Here is a 23,146-nt window from a genome sequence, read left to right on the forward strand (position 1 = left end):
ATTCAAGATGTATTTTTGAGGTAGCATCTACAGGCTTGGTGATGGATTGTACATTATTGATGAGAGAGAGAGACTTTTGAGTTACTGTGTATGGAAGTGCTATTTACAAAGGTAGTAAAGACTGAGAGAATGTCAAGTTTAGAGAGATCAGAATTAGCTTTAAATAGGTTAAGTTTGAGATGCCCGTGAAATGTCCAAGTAGAAATAGAGAATAGACAGTTGGATATATGAGTCTCATGCTCAAAAAGTAAGTCTGGACTGAGGTTATACATTCTAGACCCTTCGACATATAGAATATATTTATCACCAAGGGATGGAATGAGATTAAATAGGGAGAAGAGAGATGTGAACCCCGAAGAAAAAACTGACATTTAGATATTAAGGATAGAGAGAAGAGAAAAATCAGAAGAATGCCATGTCATGTATGTAAGCCAACAGAAGATACTCAGTAAAGTGGGTTGATATGATATTGATATAAAAAGATCAATATTTTAAGAAGATTATTCTGACTACTGTGTTAAAGATGAATTTGAATTATGAGGCTGAGGTTATGTTTATCTCTTTGATAATGAAAAATTATTGTTTCTGGGCAGTAGTTCATATTTCAGCTTTGAAGGCTAGAATTACAATGCAGTATGGTTCTCCTAATCTATGAAATAAAGAGAACAGAGAGAAAACAGGCTCCTGTTGTCCTGGCAGTATCAGAGAGTAACTTCTCAGTTATAGGAGCATCTGGTTCCTAGATAAGACATTCTCTTGGTGAACACTTACACTATGTGAGACATTGTTCTAGGCACTTTTCATATATTCTTATCTAACCTTCATTGTATCTCCTATAAAGTACATGGCATCATTCTGTTCTTTCAGAGGTTAAATAACTTGCTTAAGTTCACATACTATAAGTAGACACTGAATTTGAAAGCAAATTCATCTGATTTAAAAACCAATGTTCTTTATCACTTTGCTATAGTTGTTTTTTAAGCAAGAATGTCCAAAGCTTTTTAGCTGCAGTGCTGTCAGGGTTTAGAAGTATAAACTAGAAGAAACACTATTGTTTATAGGAAAAAAAATGTTATTTCTCTGTTTAAATTTTCTACTGTAAAATATAAAACTTAAGGATTAAGTAATTTAAAAGGAAACTTCACTTGATAAATTACTGTCTTTGTATGATTGCATTGAATGCTATTTGATTCTTGAAAACATTAAGGGCTAGTTAAAAAAAGTAATACTACTGAGATAGTCAGTACAGCATCATACTTTTAATGCTAATTAACTAATGACATGAAGATTGGATAAGAGGATGACACGTTTCTAGAATTTTACTGATACTTGCTTTCTAAGGAGAAAATTAAACTGCAAAATCTTCATCCGGTGGCAACTATAGGGTACTATAGACTTGATAAAAGATTAATGTGGTCTTGACTCTTTGGAGCACTTAATTACTTGTCACACATAGTGTTAACCTTTGATACAGAGCATTTTATGTACATCATTTCACTTGCCTCTTCAGGACAGTACTGGGAAGTAGGTTGTATTATGCTCGTTTTTACATGTGGAGAAACTGAGACTCATAAAATTTAAGTAATTTGCTCAAGGTCATAAAACTACTAAGTTAGCATGCATACTGACTTTTTTGGGGGTTGGGGAGTGGTAGTAGTGGGAAGATAGGAGAGAGACAATCAGAACATGATTATGAAATATGCTGTATTTATGAATGGAATTAACTGGTCACTGTTTTAAGACTCTTAGTACCTACTTGTCAAATTGTTCTCCAGAAGGTGGTACCAGTTTACATTTGCACTAAGAGCCTGTAATGGTACCCCATTGCCCAAATGCTTGATGAAATAGGAGAACATTTGGTTTTAAAAGTTTATTTATCTGTGAATTACCTGCTGCTTTAGTTTGGTTATGACAGATTATTTATGAAAACTTATAAGTGCCATTAATTTGTTTTCAGTGAGAGGTGTGGAATAGAATGTATAAAATAATATTTTATAAATATAAATCTCATATAGCATAGATTAAAACAGGATGAGAATGTTAGTAAGGTGACCAGGTAAGTGATTTTGGTCTGTATTGTGGCAATGGAAATAGGCATGAAGCTATATGATAATATCAAGCAAGAATTGACATGACATGGAGATGAGTAAGGTGAAGGAGAAGTCAAGAATGAATGTGAGACTTTCAGCTTTTTAAAAAGGCATGTTTATATCATTTACATAGGTAGCTGATGAGTTTAACCCACGTGGCTTTGATGCTTTCTGTACTTACACATTATACATTGATACCCCAAAATATCTTTTTTTAACTTAAATAAAATTCACCATTTAACCATTTTAAAGTATATACTATTCAGTGGTTTACAGTGTATTCACAAAGTTTACCACTACTACCACTATCTAATTCCAGAGTATTTCTATCACCCCCAAAAGAAATTGCATACCTCCCAATTCCAACCTCCCCTCATCTCTTGGAAATCACTAATCTACTTTCAGTCTTTATAAATCTGCCTAGTCTGCACATTTCATATAAATGGAATCCTGTAATATGTGGCCTTTTGTGTCTGGCTTCTTTCACTTAATGTAATGCTTTCAAGGTTCAGCTGTGTTGTAGCATGTCTCAGTACTTCATTCCTTTTTCTATCTGAGTAATATTTCATCATATGGATATACAACATTTCATTTGTCCTTTCATTAGTTGATAGATATTTGGGTTGATTCCACTTTTTGGCTGCTATGAATAATACTTCTGTGAATATTTATGTACATTTTTTGTGTGAACATATGTTTTCAATTCTCTGGAAATACACATAGGAGTGGAATTACTTGGTTGTATGGTAACCCTATATTTAACTTACCAAAGAACTGCCAAACTTTTTTTTTTTCTTTTTGAGATAGGGCCTCACTCTGTTGCCCAGGCTGGAGTGCAGTAGCGTGATCATACCTCATTGCATCCTTAAACTCCTGGGCTCAAGCAGCCCTTTTACCTCAGCCTCCCTCCCAAGTAGATAGGACTATACATGCATGCCACCACTCTTGACTAATTTTTAAATTTTTTTCGCAGAGACAGAGACTTGCTGTGTCCCAGCTAGTTTTGAACTCCTGGCCTCAATTGATGCTTCTGACTTGGCCTCCCAAAGTGTTGCCATTATAGACGTGAGACACTGTGCCCAGCTGCAAACAATTTATCAAAGCAGCTGTACCATTTTACAGTCTTATCAGCAGTATATGAGGATTCCAATTTCTCTGCATCCTTCCTAACACTTTGTTTCCTTTTTTAAAATTATGGCCTCTCTAGTTGGTGTGAAGTGGTATCTCATTGTGGCTTTGATTTGCATTTTCCTATGATGTTGAGCATCTTTGATTGTGCTTATTGGTCATTTGTGTATTTTCTTGGAAGAAATGTCTTTTTAAATCCTTTGCCTGTTGTTGTTGTTGTTGTTGTTGTTTTTGGTGAGCAAGCCTATCATTATTTCTATTTCTGTTTAATTTGGAACTCACCTATTTTGGTGGATCCGTTTTACCACAAAACATTGTAGTTGTGTTTTACAGTACTCTTACTTCAAGTGGCACACACATCATGTCTTTTCCCTAATTCTGTTGTAAGTCAAGGTATTCACAGGTTACTTACAGTCCGCATATGCTCTGCCCTTTCTTTTTAATTGTGTAAAATATACGTAACATTTACCACTAACTATTTTTAGCTGTGAAATTCAGTGACTTGAAGTACATTTACAGTGTTGTACAACTCTCGCTACTGTCCATGTCCCATACTTTTTCATCAGCCACAAAGAAGCTGTGTACCCATTAAACAATGACATTAGGGAATTTATAATAAATTGGTGGGGGGGGGGGTCTCCTGAAATGGAGTCTGATTTAAATCTATTTAAAATCTATTTCAGCTTTCATTCATTTTTAGAAACATATTGTAAAAAAGGAAGCATATCGACTTTTTAAATTTTCATATTTGTCACTGGTTGGTTATGAAGGGACAGTTTCTTGAAATGGCAAATATAATATTGAAAATGTTTACATTTTACCATTTTATGTATATACAATGCATATAATGATTATGTATTACATATAATTTAATGTTGAAAATATATGTTTATATATTATACATTTATTATATATAACTTACTATTTTAGGAAACTCAAGAATATACCCGAAATGTTGTTAGATATTGCCTTGAAGCTCTTCAAGACTGGTTTGATGCTATTAACTTCGTAGATGAGGTATGTATATTTTCTGATGTATGTAAAGACATTTAAGAAAAGTGTTAGATTTCATTTAATGTTGAAAATAATACCTTTTCATAGGAGAGGGGAGAAGTAATGAACGTATTAGGCTTTGAAAAAGAGAAACCCAAAGGGGAGACTAATTCTTTAGTTCTTTGACATTTAGGAAATTCTGGAGCACACTAATATGTCTGCTTATTTCCTAGAGAAGAGTGGCATGATTTGTTTTTCCATTATGAAGTATATATGTTTCATTATTTCTTATTGAGTGAAAATTAGTTTCAGTTGAATATATAAAAGTGACAATGCAAGTGTGAATAGGATAGGGGAGATTAATGAAAAGGGTATCACAACTCTATTAATTGGACAGTGTTCTGCTTGTCAGAGTAGGAAAAGATGGGCTTGAACAAAGGTGATTATTGTTAATAATGAGAAGAGCTGGCACAGGACTTGGTATGTATGAATTGAACAAGTAATTGCTTTTATTAGTCAGCCAAGTTTACCATCAGAAGCTCCTTCTATTCCTCTTATGAAGCAGGGTCAGAATATGCCATATGCAAAAGAAAGACCATGTTTCAGATAGCTCACCCCCACTTCGTCTGGTTTCTGAACCCTGGGCACACAGAACATTGCTGTGTGTTTGTGTATATGTGGAGGGTAGGCAAATTTTATCTCTTGTGTGTATGTGTGTTTTTTTCCCTTTCTGTTTTAAAAATTTTTGACACAATCACAAATCTATTGGAAAGTTGAGTGGACAAAGAACTTTCTATTCTTGAACCATTTGAGAGTTCAGTTGTTGACTTGATGCCTCACTACCCCCATGCATTTAAGTGTTTCCTACAAACAAGGATATTTTCTTATATAGCCAGAATGCAACTATAAAAATCATTAATATATTATTAACATTTAATTCTTATAACTCATTTATGTTTTATCAGTTGTCCCATGATATCTTTTATAGAAAAAGGATCTGGTTCAGAATTGCATTTTGCATTTTGTTATCATGTCTCTAATCTCCTTCTGAGACATTTTCCCAGTCTTTCTTTGCATTTTAGGACAGTGACTTTTTTTTTTTTTTGAGACAGAGTCTCACTCTGTTGCCCAGGCTGGAGTGCGATCTCCGTTCACTGCAACCTCTGCCTCCCAGGTTCAAGCAATTCTCCTGTCCCAGCCTCCTGAGTAGCTGGGATTACAGGTGCGTGCCACTGCACCAGCTGATTTTTTAATATTTTTAGTAGGGACAGGGTTTCACCATGTTGGCCAGGCTGGTCTGGAACTCCTGACCTCAGTTGATTCACCCGCCTCAGCCTCCCAAAGTGCTGGGATTACCGGTGTGAGTCACTGTTCCTGGCCAGGACAGTGACATTTTGAAGAATGCCTCTCAGTTTGAGTTTGTTTCATGATTAGATTCAGATTATGTATCATTTTCAGGAATATTACAGAAGTGATGTTGTAGTCTTTTCATCGCATCCTATCTGGTGGTTTGTGATTTGTGTTCTATTACTGATGATGTTCCCTTTGATCACTTGATTAGGGTGGTACCTGCTAGACTCTTTCATCATAAAATTACCCTTTTTCTCATGTAATTAATAAAGTATTTTGTGATCCAGTTTTTAATTCATTCATTTATTTTTGTCTCTAGAGATTCATAGTTTCTATTTTATTCAATGGGTTATAAGCTATTTCTGTCATTATTTGATGCTCAAATTGCTTCAGATTTGGCCAGTGAGAGCCCCTTTAAGCTTAGTTTCTGCTTGTCCCATCATTTTTTGAGAACTTCCATGTTTTCTGGCCCATCAGGATGTTTCAGACTCATAGTTTCCCCATCCATTCCTGGAATCAGTCATTTCTTTATGGATCCCTGGTTACTTTTAGTGTGGAACAATATTTAGAAAAATCTAGGTGCTACATGTGCTCATTGCTATTGGCGTATCACTGCTCCCAGGACTTCACAGTGAACAGAGGGGTGTATGTATGTAAGTACATATACATATTTGCATCTATATTTATTTTTTTGTCTACAGTGAAATCTGTGAGTTCAAACTGATATTTTTAATTCAAGTTTAACACTGTAGGATTTATTCTAGTTTTCTTCAGTAGTGGAAAACCTGGCTTCCATTATCTTTTATATGTTTACTTATCTATAAATACATATTTATTTATGACCAATCTCACATATAAATATGAGAAGTGACTCTCATCTCAGTTGCCTCTCTTTCCCCTGCATGGATGCCTCTTTTCCCTGCTTTGACTCTGAGTCCTCATCCTAGTACCCCTTTTCCCACACGTGGACACCCTCCTCATCCTGCCTGGGCTCTGACTCCCCACTTTGGACTGCCCTTCTGTGGAGAAGCCCTGTTCACCCTCTTTGTGCTTGAAATTCCCGCACCAGGCTCTTCCTGTTTTTGGATGTCCTCCTCATTCTGCCTTGGCTCTGATGCCTCCTGCTGGGCTCTTTGCACATGTGGATAATCTCCTTACCCAGCCTGGATTTTGATTCCCTATTCCAGGCTGGCCCCCTGTATTGTTGCCCTCCTTACCTCAGTCAGGCTGTGATTCCCCATTTGGAGGCCCTCCTCACCCAGATTGGCTCTGATGCTCTACACTGGGCTGCCCTGCTGTGTGGGTCCCCTTTGACTCTGTCCATGTCTGATGCCCTGTGCTAGGCCACACCCCCTATGCCTGAGCAACCCCTGACATCTCAACCCCTCGATTACCCCCAACAGTTGCCCTCCTCAGTCTGAGCTCTGACTTCCCTTTCAGTTTCCTAACCTTTAGATGCTTATTTTACCATGCTCCCTCTCTTTACCTTCCAGTGGCTTTAGGAATGGTTTAGGAAGGGAAGAACCCTTTGTTATCTTTAATTCTAATCCCTCCTTTCCTGAATTAATTTTTCTTTACCCCTCATTACCCCTCCCCCAACACTTGTGTCAGCTCTTAGCCTTCAACCTGGATTTTGTCCATTTGGATTTTGATTCTGCCCTGACCAGCTCATCTTGATTCTTTGCTTTGTGTAATTGTTGGTCTTTAGGCTTAAATTCTGTTTACATAAATGGTAATAGGTCAGTGTTCAGAGAGAATATTCTCCAGCCTTCATGGAGCTCCATCCCACTTCCAGCCTGCTTCCCTCCTTCTTCAACCTGTCCAGGGTCAGTCCCTCAGCTGGAGCTTTAACTGAAGCTTTTCTCAATCCAGCTTTCTTTGGTGTTTGAAACTTCAGGAGTTATTGTTGAAATAGTAGCATCACTAAGGCAGCAGTAAGATTGAACTGGGGGAAAATTATACAAAAGAAAATAATATTTAAATTAATCATGCTTGGAATCAGGAGTATAGTGAAGGACAGTTAGAATCATGTATGACATACAGAGCAGCTGAACTCTAGGAAATAGTGTATTTGTTTTTCACACAGAAATATTTTTAGGAAGATATTGAATGTTCTAAAAAATTTAAATGGATTCTTAAAAGAGTAGAAATTAAGTATAGAACTTAAGGAATCAAATAATATGTTATTTATTTATTTATTTATTTTTGAGATGGAGTTTTTGCTCTTGTTGCCCAGGCTGGGGTGCAGTGGCACAATCTCGGCTCATTGCTGCCTCCACCTTCTGGGTTCAAGCGATTCTCCTGCCTCAGTCTCCCGAGTAACTGGGACTACAGGCTTGTGTCACCATGCCTAGCTAATTTTTGTATTTTTAGTAGAGATGGGGTTTCACTGTGTCGATGAGGCTCGTCTCGAACTTCTGACCTCAGGTGATCCACCCACCTTGACCTCCCAAAGTTCTGGGATGACAGCCGCGAGCCACTGTGCCTGGCCCATGTCATGTTTTTATATGGTGCTTAAAGGTTTTATTATTCCTCCTTTTTTTTGTCATTGGGAAGTGGAGATGCAGAGATATTAAATGACTTGCCTATTGTTATGTAGCAAATTATGGTACTTCTGGGTCCACAGTCCACATTTTGGAACTCCTTGTCTGGTAGTGTTTTAACTATATTGGTTGTTGGCAGTGGAAAGAGCTTTAACGTCAGGCAGATTTGAGTGTAAATTGTGACTCTGCCATAATTTAACTAGCTATGTGGCCTTGGATAGATTTTTTTAGGTTTAATTTTTAATATATTTTTACTTTTTTTTTTTTTTTTAACCCTGCTGAGCCCATTTCCTCATCTGTTGAAGTTGGTAACATTAACCAGTGAGGATTGACTAAGAGGCACATATTACATGTGTGATAAACATTAGTTCTTCTTCCATCCTCCCAAAGTGTTGAGATTACAGATGTGAGCCATTGTGCCTGGCCAATAATATGTTTTGAACTGAAGTAAGCCAAATCAATCATACAGAAACAGGGGATGGAATACATTTTCCTATAAGATAGGCCATTTAAGAGTTCTTAAAAATATGAATATCATGTAGGGCAACAATTGTGAGTTTGTAGCAGAGTGGGTTTGGCTAGAGTCCTCTGGTAAGAGGAAAGTAGAACATGCATTCATATAGCAAACATTTATTGAATGTTTACTATGTTGTAAACATAGGGGATATAGTGGTAAAACAGTCCCTAACTTAAGGAAGTGGAAGACAAGTATATGGTTAATTTGATTCCTGTGCTTCTGTAAAGTTGTGACCAGGTGCCATGTAGGAGGATAAAAGGGAGCACCTGACTTAGCCTGAAGAACCCAAGAAAAGCTTCTTAGTAGAAGTGTCAACCGAGCAGTCTTAAAGATACATTAATCCAATGGGAGAAGGGATATATAACATTTGGGGCAGAGGGAATAGTGTATATACAAAGGCACAGAAGCTTAGTAAGTTAGGGGCAGTACCTATGGTGCATGAATTTGTGTGACAGATGAGGCTGGAGAGGTAAGCTGTTTCTTCTCAGGAGTTGGAAGGTTATCAGGAGGCTAAAACCATAGGGAGTCATTAAAAGATTGTGAGTGGAAGAAGTTCAAGATTAAATTAATGTTTAAGTAAGACCACCTTCTGGCAGCATATAGCGGGTAATAGAAGATATGTTAGTCAAGATTCTTTTAATGCAAGGGGAAAAATAATTTAAAGCAGCCTGAGTTAAAGAAGCAGTCATTTATTATTAATACATAGGGGTGTCTCAGGGTTAGGGCACCTGGACCTCAGGGATGGACTGAAAATCTGAATAGGAGCTCTTGTCACTTGCCTTTGCTTTGCCCTGTGTGTGTGTGCCTCATTTTTTCTTCCCTTCCCGTACTTTGTCCATGTGGTGAAATACTGCCTTCTTATAGTTGCCTAATGTTACCATTTCAGGCATACTCCCAGATTGTCTATGAATGTCCCTGAATCCCAGTTCCAATTTTTTAAGAGAGAAAATCATTGGTCAGGCTGGGTCAGATGTCCCCTGCCCTGCCTCCAGTCAAATATGGCTATTATAAACTTGACTGTCAGGCCCCAATCTCTGTGTGTGGTTGAGGTGGCAGAGAGTGGGGAAGGGAGAGACATTCTGAGAAGATGGGAAGCTTGTGAGCTAGGCAGACACCACAAAAGGTGTTTTATGGAAGATAATAGTAGAAGTAGCAGTTATCACTGAAACCTAGGCACTAGGTGTTGAGTGCCTGAGCTAAGGTTAGTTAGGTGCAGTGTAGACAGAAAGAAGAAAGTGGATTTAAGAGATTATTTAAAAAATAAGTAAACATAATTTGATACCTCATCAAATATAGGAGGCTTGTGAGAAGGAGGAAGTCTACATTTCATATTTAAATTACTGGGAATCTGGAGAAGAATTATTAAGGAGGATTGAGTTTTATGGCAAAGTTACTGAGTTTGGTTTGAACACACTGTATTTGTAGTCCCATGGAATATTAAGTATTGATGTTCAGTAGACACCTGAAAGTGAGATTTGGAGTTCAGGAGTTAGATTTCTGCTGAGATTTGGGAGTCAACTGGGTAGAGTTAGCAGCTGAAGCTGTGTATCTGGATAAATTCACATATAATGAGAAGACTATAGAGTGAAGAATGGAATCCAAGGACTATCAGTATATATAGGAATAGAAGAAGCGCTTATCAAGTAGCTAGTCTGTGATATTAGACAAGGAAGGAATATGGACTTTAACATTATGGAGAATGTGAATATAGGATATGCTAAAGCCCTGAAAGATAAAATAGAGTTCATGGCTTACTAGTTAATAGCAATATGTACTGGGTGCTGTGCTGTTTTACTTATTTCTCGCAGCTGCCCAACTCTTTATTATTCCTACTCTAAGGACCAGACAGCTTAGGCACAGAGAGGCAACTTGCCCAGTTTTACAGGTAGGTGGCAGAGACAGGATTCTGCACTTAGGGCGCAGGCACAGTGGCTCACACCTGTGGTCCCAGCACTTGGGGAGGCTGAGACAGGTGGATCACTTGAGGTTAGGAGTTTGAGACCAGCCTGGGCAACATGGTGAAACCCCATCTCTACTAAAATTACAAAAATTAGCCGGGTGTGGCAGTATACGCCTGTAGTCCCAGCTACTCAGGAGGCTGAGGCAGGAGAATTGCTTGAACCCGGGAGGCAGAGGTTGCAGTGAGCTGAGATTGCGCCGCTATACTCCAGCCTGGGGGACAGTGCGAGACTCAAAAAACGAGTCTGCATTTAGGCTGGGCATGGTGATTCACGTCTATAACAACACTTTGGGAAGCTGAAGTGGGCAGATTGCGTGAGCCCAGAAGTTCGAGAGCAGTCTGGGCAACGTGGCAAAAACCCTGTCTCTACCAAAAAATACACAAATTAACCAGGCATGGTGGTGTGTGTCTGTAGTCCCAGCTACTTAGGAGGCCAAGCAGGGAGGATGACTTGAGCCCTGGAGGTGGAGGTTGCAGCTAGCTGTGATCATGCCACCATACTCCAGCCTGGGCCACAGAGTAAGACCCTGTCTATTTAAAAAAAAAAAAAAAAAAAAAAGAGTCTGCACTTACCCAGTCTGCTTAATGCCTCAAAGGAAATAGAGAGAGATTCTGACTTAGCTAGTTAGTGTAGAATATGTTACTAAGATGATTATGGTAATGGAGAGCAGACTTTTAAAAATTTTATTTTTAATTGTGGCAAAATACACATAAAACATAAAATTCACTATGTTAATCATTTTTAAGTGTACAGTTCAGTAGTGTTATGTGTATTTGTATTGTTGTGCAGCCAATCTCCATAACTTTTTTGTCTTGTAAAACTGAAACTATACTCATTATAGCTACTCCCCATTTCCTCTTCCCCCAGCTTCTGGCAACCACCATTCTACTTTGTATCTCTATGAATTTGGCTGCTCTAAGAACCTCATATAAGTGGAATCATATAGTTACTGTCTTTTTGTGACTGGCTTATTTTACTTAGCATAATGTCCCCAAGGTTTATTCATGTTACAGAACATTGTTATCATTTCCTTTCTTTTTATGGAGGGCAAACTTTTATTTGTTAGAACACATTTTTGTAGCCTTTACATATTGAGGAGGATGTTATTATCTTATTGGTTTTGAAAAAAATAATTATTTCAGGGATGGTGACATATTTAGACTCCTTATAACCTCTATAATGATATGACATTAGCATAATTATCTGAATGTCCAGTATAAAAATTTTTAACAAGAGAATATTTACTAAGAACTTAAAAAGCATTAAAAGCAAACAACACCTTTTTAGTTTTTAACTCATTTGTTTAAGAAGGACAGCTGTGGTATATTTTTGCCCTGCCCTGTAGTGATTTTGTGATCCATGGGATTCACAGATTTAAAATACAGTTTTTGTAATATTTACAGGAATGCGTAACGTCATTCACATATTTTTTACGAAGTTTTGTATGGAGGCTGGTTGTTTGGTACTGATTGGAAGCATCTTATCCAACTGGTGAAGGAATCTAACGATGCCCTGCATTTATACCTCTGTTTAGGGATTTGGTCAGAGTCTTCTTACCGTTTTGAATATGACAGTGGAGTCCAGATTAGCTCCCCGGTTCACTACTTTTGAATTTTAGGAAGTTACTTAAGTTTTCTAAGTTTGAATTTTGCTACTTGTAGAATGAGAATGTTAGTAGTTCCTACTCCATAGCATTCTTCTGAGGATTAAATGTGATAATGTGAATAAAGTGCTTAGCATGGTGACTGGCACATAGTAAGTGTTCAATGAATGTTATGTGTGACCGTTACTCTTATTACTGTCATGATATTTGGTATACATGCGTTTGAAGAGTCCCAAATGGTCTCTGTAGCTGAAATCCATTCCATGCCTTGTTTTAATAATGATTATTTACTTTGGCTAAAGTGAATTTAGGAAATATTAATCTGTGCTGGATGCTTCAGAGGATTCAAAGTTGAGTAGAATACGATTTCTGCCTTTAAGAAACTTATGCTTAAGTGTTTAAAATGGGATAATTTTATCTGTAGTGATTTTAGAATCTGCATCTTCTAAAATGTTAAGTTTTGAATTTAAAGTATAGGAATAAATCCAGGTGAGAGTATGGTTTAAACATTTTACAACCATCTTAAAATTTCTGTAAAATAGTCTTTGACTTATGGATTTTGTTTGTTTATTCCAGCCAGCACCTAACCAAGTCACTTTTCATCTGCCACTACATCGTTACTATGCTATGTTTTTGAGTAAGGTAAGACTGTCATTAAAGAGTTCTGTTCTTTTTTTTTTTAATTTTCAGAAATAAGAATTGAATTAGTAACTTTTTTATTATAATTTTAGGCTGTGAAATGTCAAGAACTAGATTTGGATTCTGTTTTACCAGATCAGGAAATGTTAATGAAACTAATGATTCACCCACTCCAAATTCAAGTATGTATTCAGGCATTTAAAAACTTTTGAAGTGGATTCCTTGTTTAGGAGATTCTTCCTTTATTTATTTGCCTTTCATTGTTATTATAGCTGAGATGTTTGAAAACTTTTTAAAAAAAGTTGTTATTGTGTTTTTGCCAGATTATGTTTAGGTATTTTTTCATTTTATGAGATTTACTTTTTAGTTTTACTTTTTCCAGGAATTCTTTTCATGATATTTACTTATGGGGTGGTATTTAACATACTATATAGCACTGTTTTGGGAGTCAGGAGATCCGAAAGATTCTAGCCTTGGTGCTACCACTGTTTTATTTTCCACAAAGTTTAGGGTAATTCACCTCCTTGATTCTTAATTTCCCTATCTGTATAATGTGAGGAGAAAGAAGAGAGAAGAATTAGCTTAGATAAGCACTGTGATTTCTTTTAATACCAACACTGTAATTTGGCAGGCCAGCTTTTTATATACATGCACTTCAATTTTTTTTTCCTGGCAATTTTAGATTTGTTAATTATAATATTATTGAACCTGAACTCTGGGTGTTAGGAAACAGATAAAATTATGACTGCTTGAAGCTGGGAGCGGTGGCTCACGTGTGTAATCCCAGCACTTTGGGAGGCCAAGGCGGGCAGATGACGAGGTCAAGAGATTGAGGCCATCCTGGCCAACATAGTGAAACCTTGTCTCTACTGAATATACAAAAATTAGCTGGGCGTGGTGGCATGTGCCTGTAGTCCCAGCTACTCGGGAGGCTGAGGCAGGAGAATTGCTTGAACCTGGGAGACAGAGGTTGCAGTGAGCCGAGATCACGCCACTACACTCCAATCTGGTGACAGAGTGAGACTCTGTCTCAAAAAAAAAAAAAAAAAATTATGACTGCTTAGTTTTAGTTGACACTGGACATAAATACATGAAGAATTGAATACTGATATAGTGAGAACATTTATTCTAACCTCCAATATTTGGAAAATTAGTAGTATAGGTTTGAGTTAGGGTGAATTAAAGATGTAGAATGTATTCATTGACTTTGAACAATTGGTTTTATTTTATGCTTATTCCAAGTGTCTTTCTTTAAACATGTATATTAGGATTGTTGTTGTTACTTAGAGTTTTCTTAAGGGAGAAATAGAGTGAAACATAAGCATTGATTTCTTATGAAAGATGTCAGTGAAAGTCATTATAAATGTATCCAGAGGCCAACATGGAAAACCAACTCATGTTTAAACTAAAAAAGTGGCTATGGCCGGGTGCGGTGGCTCAAGCCTGTAATCCCAGCACTTTGGGAGGCCGAGATGGGCGGATCACGAGGTCAGGAGATTGAGACCATGCTGGCTAACACGGTGAAACCCCATCTCTACTAAAAAATACAAAAAATTAGCCAGGCGAGGTGGCGGGTGCCTGTAGTCCCAGCTACTCGGGAGGCTGAGGCAGGAGAATGGCGCGAACCCGGGAGGCGGAGCTTGCAGTGAGCTGAGATCCCGCCACTGTACTCCAGCCTGGGTGACAGAGCGAGACTCCGTCTCAAAAAAAAAAAAAAAAAAAAGTGGCTATGTAAAAACATAATTATTGTTAAAAAAATGTAGAAGTGTATATTTCAACTGATTAACATTGGACAGAATATCGGGCTCATACTATGATTACATCATTAAATATTTTGAAATGGTTATTTATAATATTTTGTAAAGATTGAGTTTAGATAATTTATTCTTTGTCCAATTTACTTTTATTAGGCAAGTCTTGCTGAAATCCACAGCAATATGTGGGTAAGAAATGGTCTACAAATCAAAGGACAAGCCATGACCTATGTCCAGTCTCATTTTTGTAATTCCATGATTGATCCTGACATTTACCTGTTACAGGTAAGCCAACTAGATAATGCAGATATACTTTAGAAGTGTCTCATTTGTACCCAAGGGATTTTAATTTATAGAGGTGACTGAGAGATGACATGGAGAGGCCGATGCCACTGAAAGAATAATTTATTACTTACATTTCCCAGGAGAAGAGGCATACCACCCAACACAAGACTACAAGGAAAGCACCAGGTTTTGGTCAAGAGGCAGAAAGGAGTGAGGGGAGAGCCTAGGCAAGAGCCTTTATTGGGGTTTCTACAGGAAAAGCAAGGCAAGGCAGGATTGGCTAGTTTGAATAATTCCAGCAGGCTTTGAGGCATAGGGGCTGAACCTGACTCTGTGGTACCTGGCCCTGGATTGATTTAGAGCAGGGGAAATACTAGGTTGATGTATGAGAGTTAGATAAAGACAATGATTGGCTTTCATGATGGGCATGTTCCCAAGTAAGTTGTTTATTATGTTTAGGAATTAGCTGGCTCTGGGAGGGAGTATCTGTCTTCAGGCCTGTAAGGCCCCTCAAGATGTCAAAACATTATAACATACAGAAAATAAAAATCATGGCCAGGCGTGGTGGCTCACGCCTGTAATCCCAGCACTTTGGGAGGCCAAGGCAGGCAGATCACTTGAGGCCAGGAGTTTGAGACCAGCCTTGCCAACAGGTTGAAACCCTGTCTCTACTAAAAACACAAAAATTAGGCAGCTGTGGTGGCACACGCCTGTAATCCCAGTTACTTGGGAGACTGAGGGCTGAGAATAGCTTGAGCCTGGGAGGCAGAGGTGGAGGTTGCAGTGAGCTGAGATTGCACCAGCTTGGGTGACAGAGTAAGACTCTCTCAAAAAACAAAACAAAACAAAAAACAAAAAGTATAGAAAAACATGATTAATAGAAGAAGGAAAACTGAATATTGAGAAATAAAGCATTTTGTTTTCTTTTAAAGGTTTGTGCTTCTAGACTTGACCCAGATTATTTTATTTCATCCGTCTTCGAAAGGTAGGCATAATTTTATTAAGACAGATATTAGGAAGTGTCCAGTTAATTTTGTTTTAATTTATAAAAATATGTTTCAAATATTTCTTCTTGTAGATTTAAGGTAGTGGATTTGTTGACAATGGCATCACAACATCAAAATACAGTACTTGATGCAGAGCATGAGAGGTCGATGTTAGAAGGCGCTCTTACATTTCTTGTGATTCTTTTGAGTCTTCGTTTACATTTAGGTAAAACTCACTGATACTAATACTTAGGTATTAACTGTTTTCCTCCCTTTCTCCCCATCCCTGTAGTAGAACTGGCTTAGGGAAAAAAGGAAAGGATGTAGATAAATTTAAAGAATGTTTCAAACTCTTGTATGTTGTACTATAGGTATACCTTTTAGAATATCCTTAAAATATCCTTTGCTTAAGGGAACTGCAAATAGCAGTTAAACTACAGTTATGTTTGGAGCATTGCTTCTTTACTCTTTAATTTGAAACATCCTGTAGTTGGTAAAACAGCTTAATGAAAAATGTGGTAATTTTTTTCTTTATAATTTATGTATACTCAGATTTGTTAATTCTGTTTTTAATAATTTTAGGAATGTCTGATGATGAGATTCTCAGGGCGGAGATGGTAGCCCAGCTGTGTATGAATGACAGGACACACAGTTCATTGCTGGACCTCATATCCTTTTAAAATTTTAGTTTCTGTTAGTTGCAGGATCTAAAATAAGTAATTTTTATGATTAATGGTTTATCAATTTTTTGATTAATTGTTTTTCAAAGTTGAAAAATAACAGAAAAAGAAGAATGCCAGTTGTTTGCTCAAGTGTGTATTCAGTGCTGGTGACTGTTTTTTTTTTTTTTTTTTTTAAACCTCCTATTATTACCTCTTGGGGAACTCTTCTTGGACTTTAGAGTAGATTTCAGGACAGATTGATGGCTTTGGCCACCCCAGCATTTAACCTTCTAGGACAACATTACTGAACGTTTTGTAAAAGGCAGCTAGGTCTATTTTGTCTGTGTAGCCAGGATGCAATTCATGGCGAACAGTTAAAGGTACACCTTAAGATTATTATTACCAGGATTTTAAACATTTTGAGGGTTTTTCTGTAGAATTTGGTCTTAAAGCATTTTTGTTTGTAGATTATTGTTTACAAACAGGGAACCTGTGGTTCTTTGTATACGACTGAACGTACAGTGAGTATCTGATTATCTTTTTAAGTTATTGTTAATAAAATTTTACACAAGATTATCAAGTAATTTTGTGATAAAAATTCTGGCTAAATTTAGTATTTGTATATCTTATGACTATGTTTGGAAGAATTGGCTAAAATTTTTGTTTTGTGAAATAAGTCCTATTAGAATGCCTATTTGACAACCTTGATTTTTGTAAGCAGCATCAATTTGATATTGTCTGATGAGTTCCTTCAGTCATTATGAACTATGCATCAGTTTATTATAGAGTAAAAACGATCTCTGTATTTTGAATTTTAAAGATTTGTGTAATGTGAGGAGAGAATCTTTTTGGTTAGCCTCTTTGCTTAAATTTGCTTACCATTTTTTTCTTTGGGGGTGAAATTTTGTGTTTTTTGGAAAAACAATCTTTGCTATAAAAATCTGCTAATTTTTCGCAAGTTCTTTCTGTTTTTTAAGGAAAAGTTATTTACAAAATGATGAAAATGAAGACACATTTTTAGAAATTTTTCAGTCATTTTCTGAAATTTTTAAATTTATTTCGGGGAAAATATACCTGGGAACTACTACAGCATACAATTTATTAGTAGGCTCCTAGATTAAACATATTTTCAAAAATCACAATTAAAAAGTTATTATTGAACTGTTGTATTATATAGCCCTCTTGTGGCCAGCTCTGTATATTACAGCCAATTACTATTTGCCTACTTCAGCAAAATGAGAAACTAGAGTACCTTGGAAAGGCTATAAATCTGGCTTTTTGTTGCTAATATTTTTTCTTGACATATATATCATATTCCAGAAAATCCTAATCCCAAAAGTGGCATTATTCCAGGCAGTTACAGCTTTGAATCAGTTTTATCAGCTGTAGCTGATTTTAAGGCTCCTGTTTTTGAACCTGGAGGTTCTATGCAACAAGGCATGTATACTCCCAAAGGTATGTTTATATACATAAATGAACTCTTTCAAATATCAGTTCTTGAATGGTGAATTCTTCTGTGTATTAAAAGAAAGTGTTTACCTTTTGTTCCTTCAACCTTTGGTTTTCTTTTCTCCATTTTGTTATAAATGTATGTCTTTACTGGTAAACAGTGATACTGCTTTCAATTACTTAGAAATCTATAGCTTTATGTTACACTAAGACTTCTTAGATGACTCTAAACTATAAAGGAAATTTATATTTGAACTCTAATTCATTTTTATAAGTGATCATAACCATAAGTGAACCAGAAACTATAAAACAAAATGTATATTTAAAAATATTTTGAATGTATTTACTCTCCAAATTTGATTTTGAAACAGCAAAACAATCCTCATGACCCAAATTTTAACTTGAAATAGTTCAAACTAAGGTCTGTATAGGCTGGGCGCGGTGGCTTGTGCCTGTAATCCCAGCACTTTGGGAGGCCGAGGTGGGTGGATCACCTGAGGTCAGGAGTTCGACACCATCCTGGCCAACGTGATGAAACCCGTCTCTACTAAAAATACAAAAAAATTAGCCAGCCATGGTGGCAGGTGACTGTAATCCCAGCTACTCGGGAGGCTGAAGCAGGAGAATCACTTGAATCCAGGAGATGGAGGTTACAGTGAGCCGCTATTGCAGCTCTAACCTGGTCAACAAGAGTGAAACTCCATCTTAAAAAAAAAGTCCACATAGAATGCTGATAGCACTTACTTACATTTTGAACCTATGTTAAATGCACAGAACGTTTTCCTTAAGTGGGTGATTGGTTTTCTAAGGTTTCCCCCCCTAGATTTACAGTTGACATGCTTGACAGGAGCCAGAGGTAAGTGAGGTTTTGATTTACACAGTCTTTTTTGTTTGACTTTCAGATTTTCACTTCTCTAAGTTAAAATTTTGAAGGAAGTAACAGTTACGTGCTTCTTGCCTCCCTCAACACATTGTCTAAATGAAAAACCAATGCCCATTTTGAAGTTGTAAATAATACGTACTGTGCTGTGTGTGTTTGGCAAAGCAGAACAGAAAAGCCTTATTTGGGATTTTTCAGGGAATTCACAAGGAGCAAGAAAATCCAGAGTCTCTGGTTGGAAAGTATTCCATGAAAGAAAAGCACAGTATGTTTTTAGTGTAGAGGATATTTTGTGTGTAAAATTAGATGAATTTGGGAGTGGAGTGGTGTAGTGCAGGACTTATAAAAGTGTGATGTGAGGATTACATCTCTGTCAGACTCACTTGCGCTCCTCATTAAGAATGCAGGTTCCTGTGTCTCATCTCCTGTCTGCTGTCATCAGAATCTCTGTGGGTGAAATCTGGGAATCTGCTTTTTAAAACAAGCTCTTTAGATGATTGTTCTGAACAATGCTGAGATGGAATACTGGGCATTCGGACATTAAAGCTAGCAAATTGTCATATTTAAATACCGTATGAATTATATTTGCTAGTTGTGTGGTTTAGGAAATCAGTTGTTTTGTTTTTTTGTTTTTTTTTCTGGAGACAGAACCTCACTTTGTCACTCAGGCTAGAGTGCAGTGAGCTGTGTTTGTCACTCAGGCTAGAGTGCAGTGGCGCCATCACAGCTCACTGCACCCTTGACCTACTGGGCTCAAGCGATCCTGCCACCTCAGCTTCCCCAGTAGCTGGGACCATAGGCACCCACCACCATGCTGACTAATTTTCGTGTGTTTTGTAGAGACAGGGCCTTGCTGTGTTGCCCAGGCTGGTCTCGACTATTGGGTTTAAGCAGTCCTCCTGCCTCAGCCTCCCAAAGTGCTGGGATTACAGATGTGAACCGCCGTGTCCAGCCAGTTTTTTATCTTTGGGTTTGGCTTCTTATCTATAAAATAAGTTTTTAAACTTTTAAAAAGTGGTTGAAACAAGCCTCTGGTTTTGGGGACTAACCCTCAAGTGAATTTGTTATATTAATATAAAACCAACAAAAGCTGGCCTACTCCTGTTAAAGTGGGTATGGGTAGTTGAACTTAGCTTCTCCTCTGTCCTGCTATCCACTTGCTCCTAAAGTGACCCCTGTTATACATCTGTGGTAATTCAGCTCCATGGAACACTGTTTGAAGCCCACTGGACTAATTAATCACTAAAGTTTTCTTCCATTGCTAAGGTTGTGCAATTCTAATAAAAGCTTTGGCATGTTAATTGTGCAGAATAATAGAGTTTAAAGAGAAGGACGATCGCGGCCGGGCACAGTGGCTCACGCTTGTAATCCCAGCACTTTGGGAGGCTGAGGCGGGTGGATCACGAGGTCAGGAGATCGAGACCATCCTGGATAACATGGTGAAACCCATTCTCTACTAAAAATACAAAAAATTAGCCGGGCGTGGTGGCGGGCTCCTGTAGTCCCAGCTGCTCGGGAGGCTGAGGCAGGAGAATGGCATGAACCCGGGAGGTGGAGCTTGCAGTGAGCCAAGATCGCGCCACTGTATTCCAACCTGGACGACAGAGCGAGAATCTGTCTCAAAAAAAAAAAAAAAAAAAAAAAAGATAAATGATTCTAGAAATACTAATGAAGGTCTTTGTGAAGGACTGTTTTCAGATTTTTAAGTCATACTTCTGATACTTTAAGATGAATAGCTTGTTACAGGAAACTAGGGACAGTGGTTAACAATGGTTAACAGTGTCTTGTGCTAGAAAGTTGTAATTATAGTGGATGGGTAGGGAGAAGCTTAAGCTTCTCATCATGTTTTCAAATGTTAAGAATTTTGCTAGAAAGAATGAAAGAAAAAAACTTAATCTAGTATGGAGATTCTTTTAAGTCAGTGGTTTCTAAAATTATTATCTCAGTCCATCCTTTAGATTTTTGCCACATCTAAATATCCGCTCTACTGAAATATACTTAGTATTTCAGTATTTTTAAAAAATGAGTTAACTTAAAAAAAACCTTGCCTCATCCTAAGCATGATTATTAGTGAGGTGTCATGAATTTTATTTGCAACTTACAATTTTCTAATATACATTTAAAAATAATTACATAATTATTAAAATGAAAAGTTTTATATACTTAATACTTAAAATCATCTTGTGAACCATCAGTTGTACACATTCCACACACAGGATAGTGGTTCCTAATTATGCCGAAGATAAGGAGACAAGTGATCCGTTTTAGCAAAGGAGCAGAAAATCTTTTATAAACAAAAAAGACTTATAAAGTAGGTCTCTGTTGCTCAGGCTGGTGTGCAGTGGCGTGATCTTGGCTCACTACAACCTTTGTCTCCTGGGTTCAAGTGTTTCTCCTGCCTCAGCCACCCAAGTAGCTGGGATTACAGGTGTGTGCCACCAGGCCTGGCTAATTTTTGTATTTTTAGTAGAGACAGGGTTTCACCATGATGGCCAGGCTTGTCTCAAACTCCTGACCTCAAGTGATCTGCCCACCTCAGACTCCCAAAGTGCTGGGATTACAGGCATGAGGCACCGTGTCCAGCCTCATTAATCTTTAAATCTAGTTTTCATGCTTTTACTTTTAAGCACTTTTTTTTTTTTTTAAATACTTTTTTCGGAAGGGAAATGAGGTCTGGCTTTGTTGCCTGGACTGGCCTCCAACTCCTGGGTTCAGATGAGCCTCCTGCCTAAGCCTCCCAGGTAGTTGGGACTGCAGGTGTGAGACATACCCTACTTGCCTTTAAGTACACTCAAAGGTCTTAATGTGCTGTGTTTCTTTCTAATTGGCACCCTGCAGAAAACAACAACAACAATGAAGTAAACTTTTCTGGTGAGGCATTGTTGTATTACAAAACTTTTGTTCTTTAGTGCTTGCTGAACTCAAGAGAACATTCCTGATGATGAAATTGTGATTTTTGACTTAGAAAAGTAATCATGGCATCAAGCTTCTTAAGGCAAATACTATAATCAGATTAAATTGTTCTGTCTTTCAAATGTAAACTATACTTAACAAATGTAAGAAGTCAATAAATATTGATTTTATTTCTGAGAAGTCAATGTTTCTACTTTCTTTTGAATAATAGCTGAAGTCTGGGATCAAGAGTTTGACCCCGTCATGGTCATTCTTCGAACAGTTTACCGTAGAGATGTGCAGTCTGCAATGGACAGATATACTGCATTGTAAGTCCATCAAATTGATTAGCATCATAACAGAGTATATTTATATGGAAAAATTTCAATTATAACACAGATATGATATGCTCTCATTAAAGTATATGTCCATTCTTTAGAGATGCGAATAATAATTTAAGGTTTAAATAATAATCTCTCAGAGATTTATGTTAAGATCTTTATCCAAAATTTGATGTTAATGTGATAGATTTAGAACATGATCACTAAATTTAAAAAACAGAAACTTACTTAGTTGCTGTTTCATCAGTGGAATTAAAGGCTTGGTTTTGTGTTGTTCTACTTTTGAACCAGTAGAGGAGGCACAAGTTAAGAGAATTCTCTGACATCAGAGATGGTAATGGGTGTCTGTAATAAGTGAACATATTTCTGTGTTCGTGACAACTGGGAAAATAGCCAAAGCAAAATGAATTTTACTTGTAAATATTTAACAAAATAGTTTACAGTATTGATGCCTGCAGAAGACAAACATTTTGAAAGATATCTTTTAAATGCAGAATTCAATTTTGTATGTTATTGTAAATTGTAGACTGTTGTAAATGTATTATTTCCACCTCTTTTAAAACCTTAATAGTTAATATTATATTGCTGAATATCACAGGATATCATCTTTTACTTGTGCTTTCCTACAGCTAAACATTTAAAAAGCAAGTTTAAATGATGCAAATGTCCTTGATTTTGAGAAAGTATTAATACTTACCCAGATAACTATCAAAGTGAAACTTCTCTTTTGCCAAGACTTTGCAGTAATAGAAATATCTATCACAGACAAATATCTGAAGAAAGTTTTTAATGTGGAATTTTAATTTGCTTCCTCCCCCCAAACAAAACCAAAACAATCTTTGAGTCAACAACGACAACAACAACCCAGTTCAGCCATCAGCATCTCTCTCTCCCTTTCTCTAAACCCTTGGAGAAATTAGACTGAGGTTCTCTTTCTCTGGTTTCTTAACTCCCTCTTTTTCTGCTTTTCATGTAGTTTTGTAAAAATTTGCTTGTAGTCTTACTAAACTCTTAGCTCCTTGAGGGAAGATATTTTTATCTCTGTATCTCTTCTACATCTTTAATACTTATCT

General features: G+C 37.1%; 1 protein-coding gene across 6 annotated transcripts in view; it reads left to right on the forward strand.

The window, feature by feature from the left end:
- The window catches only part of UBR3 (ubiquitin protein ligase E3 component n-recognin 3), a 268,381-nt gene that overhangs the window by 88,169 nt on the left and 157,066 nt on the right, over positions 1-23,146 (forward strand). For all 6 annotated transcript variants that reach the window (XM_015110341.3, XM_015110343.3, XM_015110344.3 and 3 more), the window contains exons 11-19: positions 4,149-4,235; positions 12,762-12,827; positions 12,917-13,006; positions 14,735-14,863; positions 15,796-15,848; positions 15,942-16,075; positions 16,432-16,517; positions 17,825-17,966; positions 21,965-22,061. In XM_015110341.3, coding sequence (XP_014965827.1) covers positions 4,149-4,235; positions 12,762-12,827; positions 12,917-13,006; positions 14,735-14,863; positions 15,796-15,848; positions 15,942-16,075; positions 16,432-16,517; positions 17,825-17,966; positions 21,965-22,061 — 884 coding nt within the window. The remainder of the gene's footprint in view (positions 1-4,148; positions 4,236-12,761; positions 12,828-12,916; positions 13,007-14,734; positions 14,864-15,795; positions 15,849-15,941; positions 16,076-16,431; positions 16,518-17,824; positions 17,967-21,964; positions 22,062-23,146) is intronic.

The sequence above is a fragment of the Macaca mulatta genome, chromosome 12 (genome assembly GCF_049350105.2).
Source record: "Macaca mulatta isolate MMU2019108-1 chromosome 12, T2T-MMU8v2.0, whole genome shotgun sequence".
Taxonomy (NCBI): domain Eukaryota; kingdom Metazoa; phylum Chordata; class Mammalia; order Primates; family Cercopithecidae; genus Macaca; species Macaca mulatta.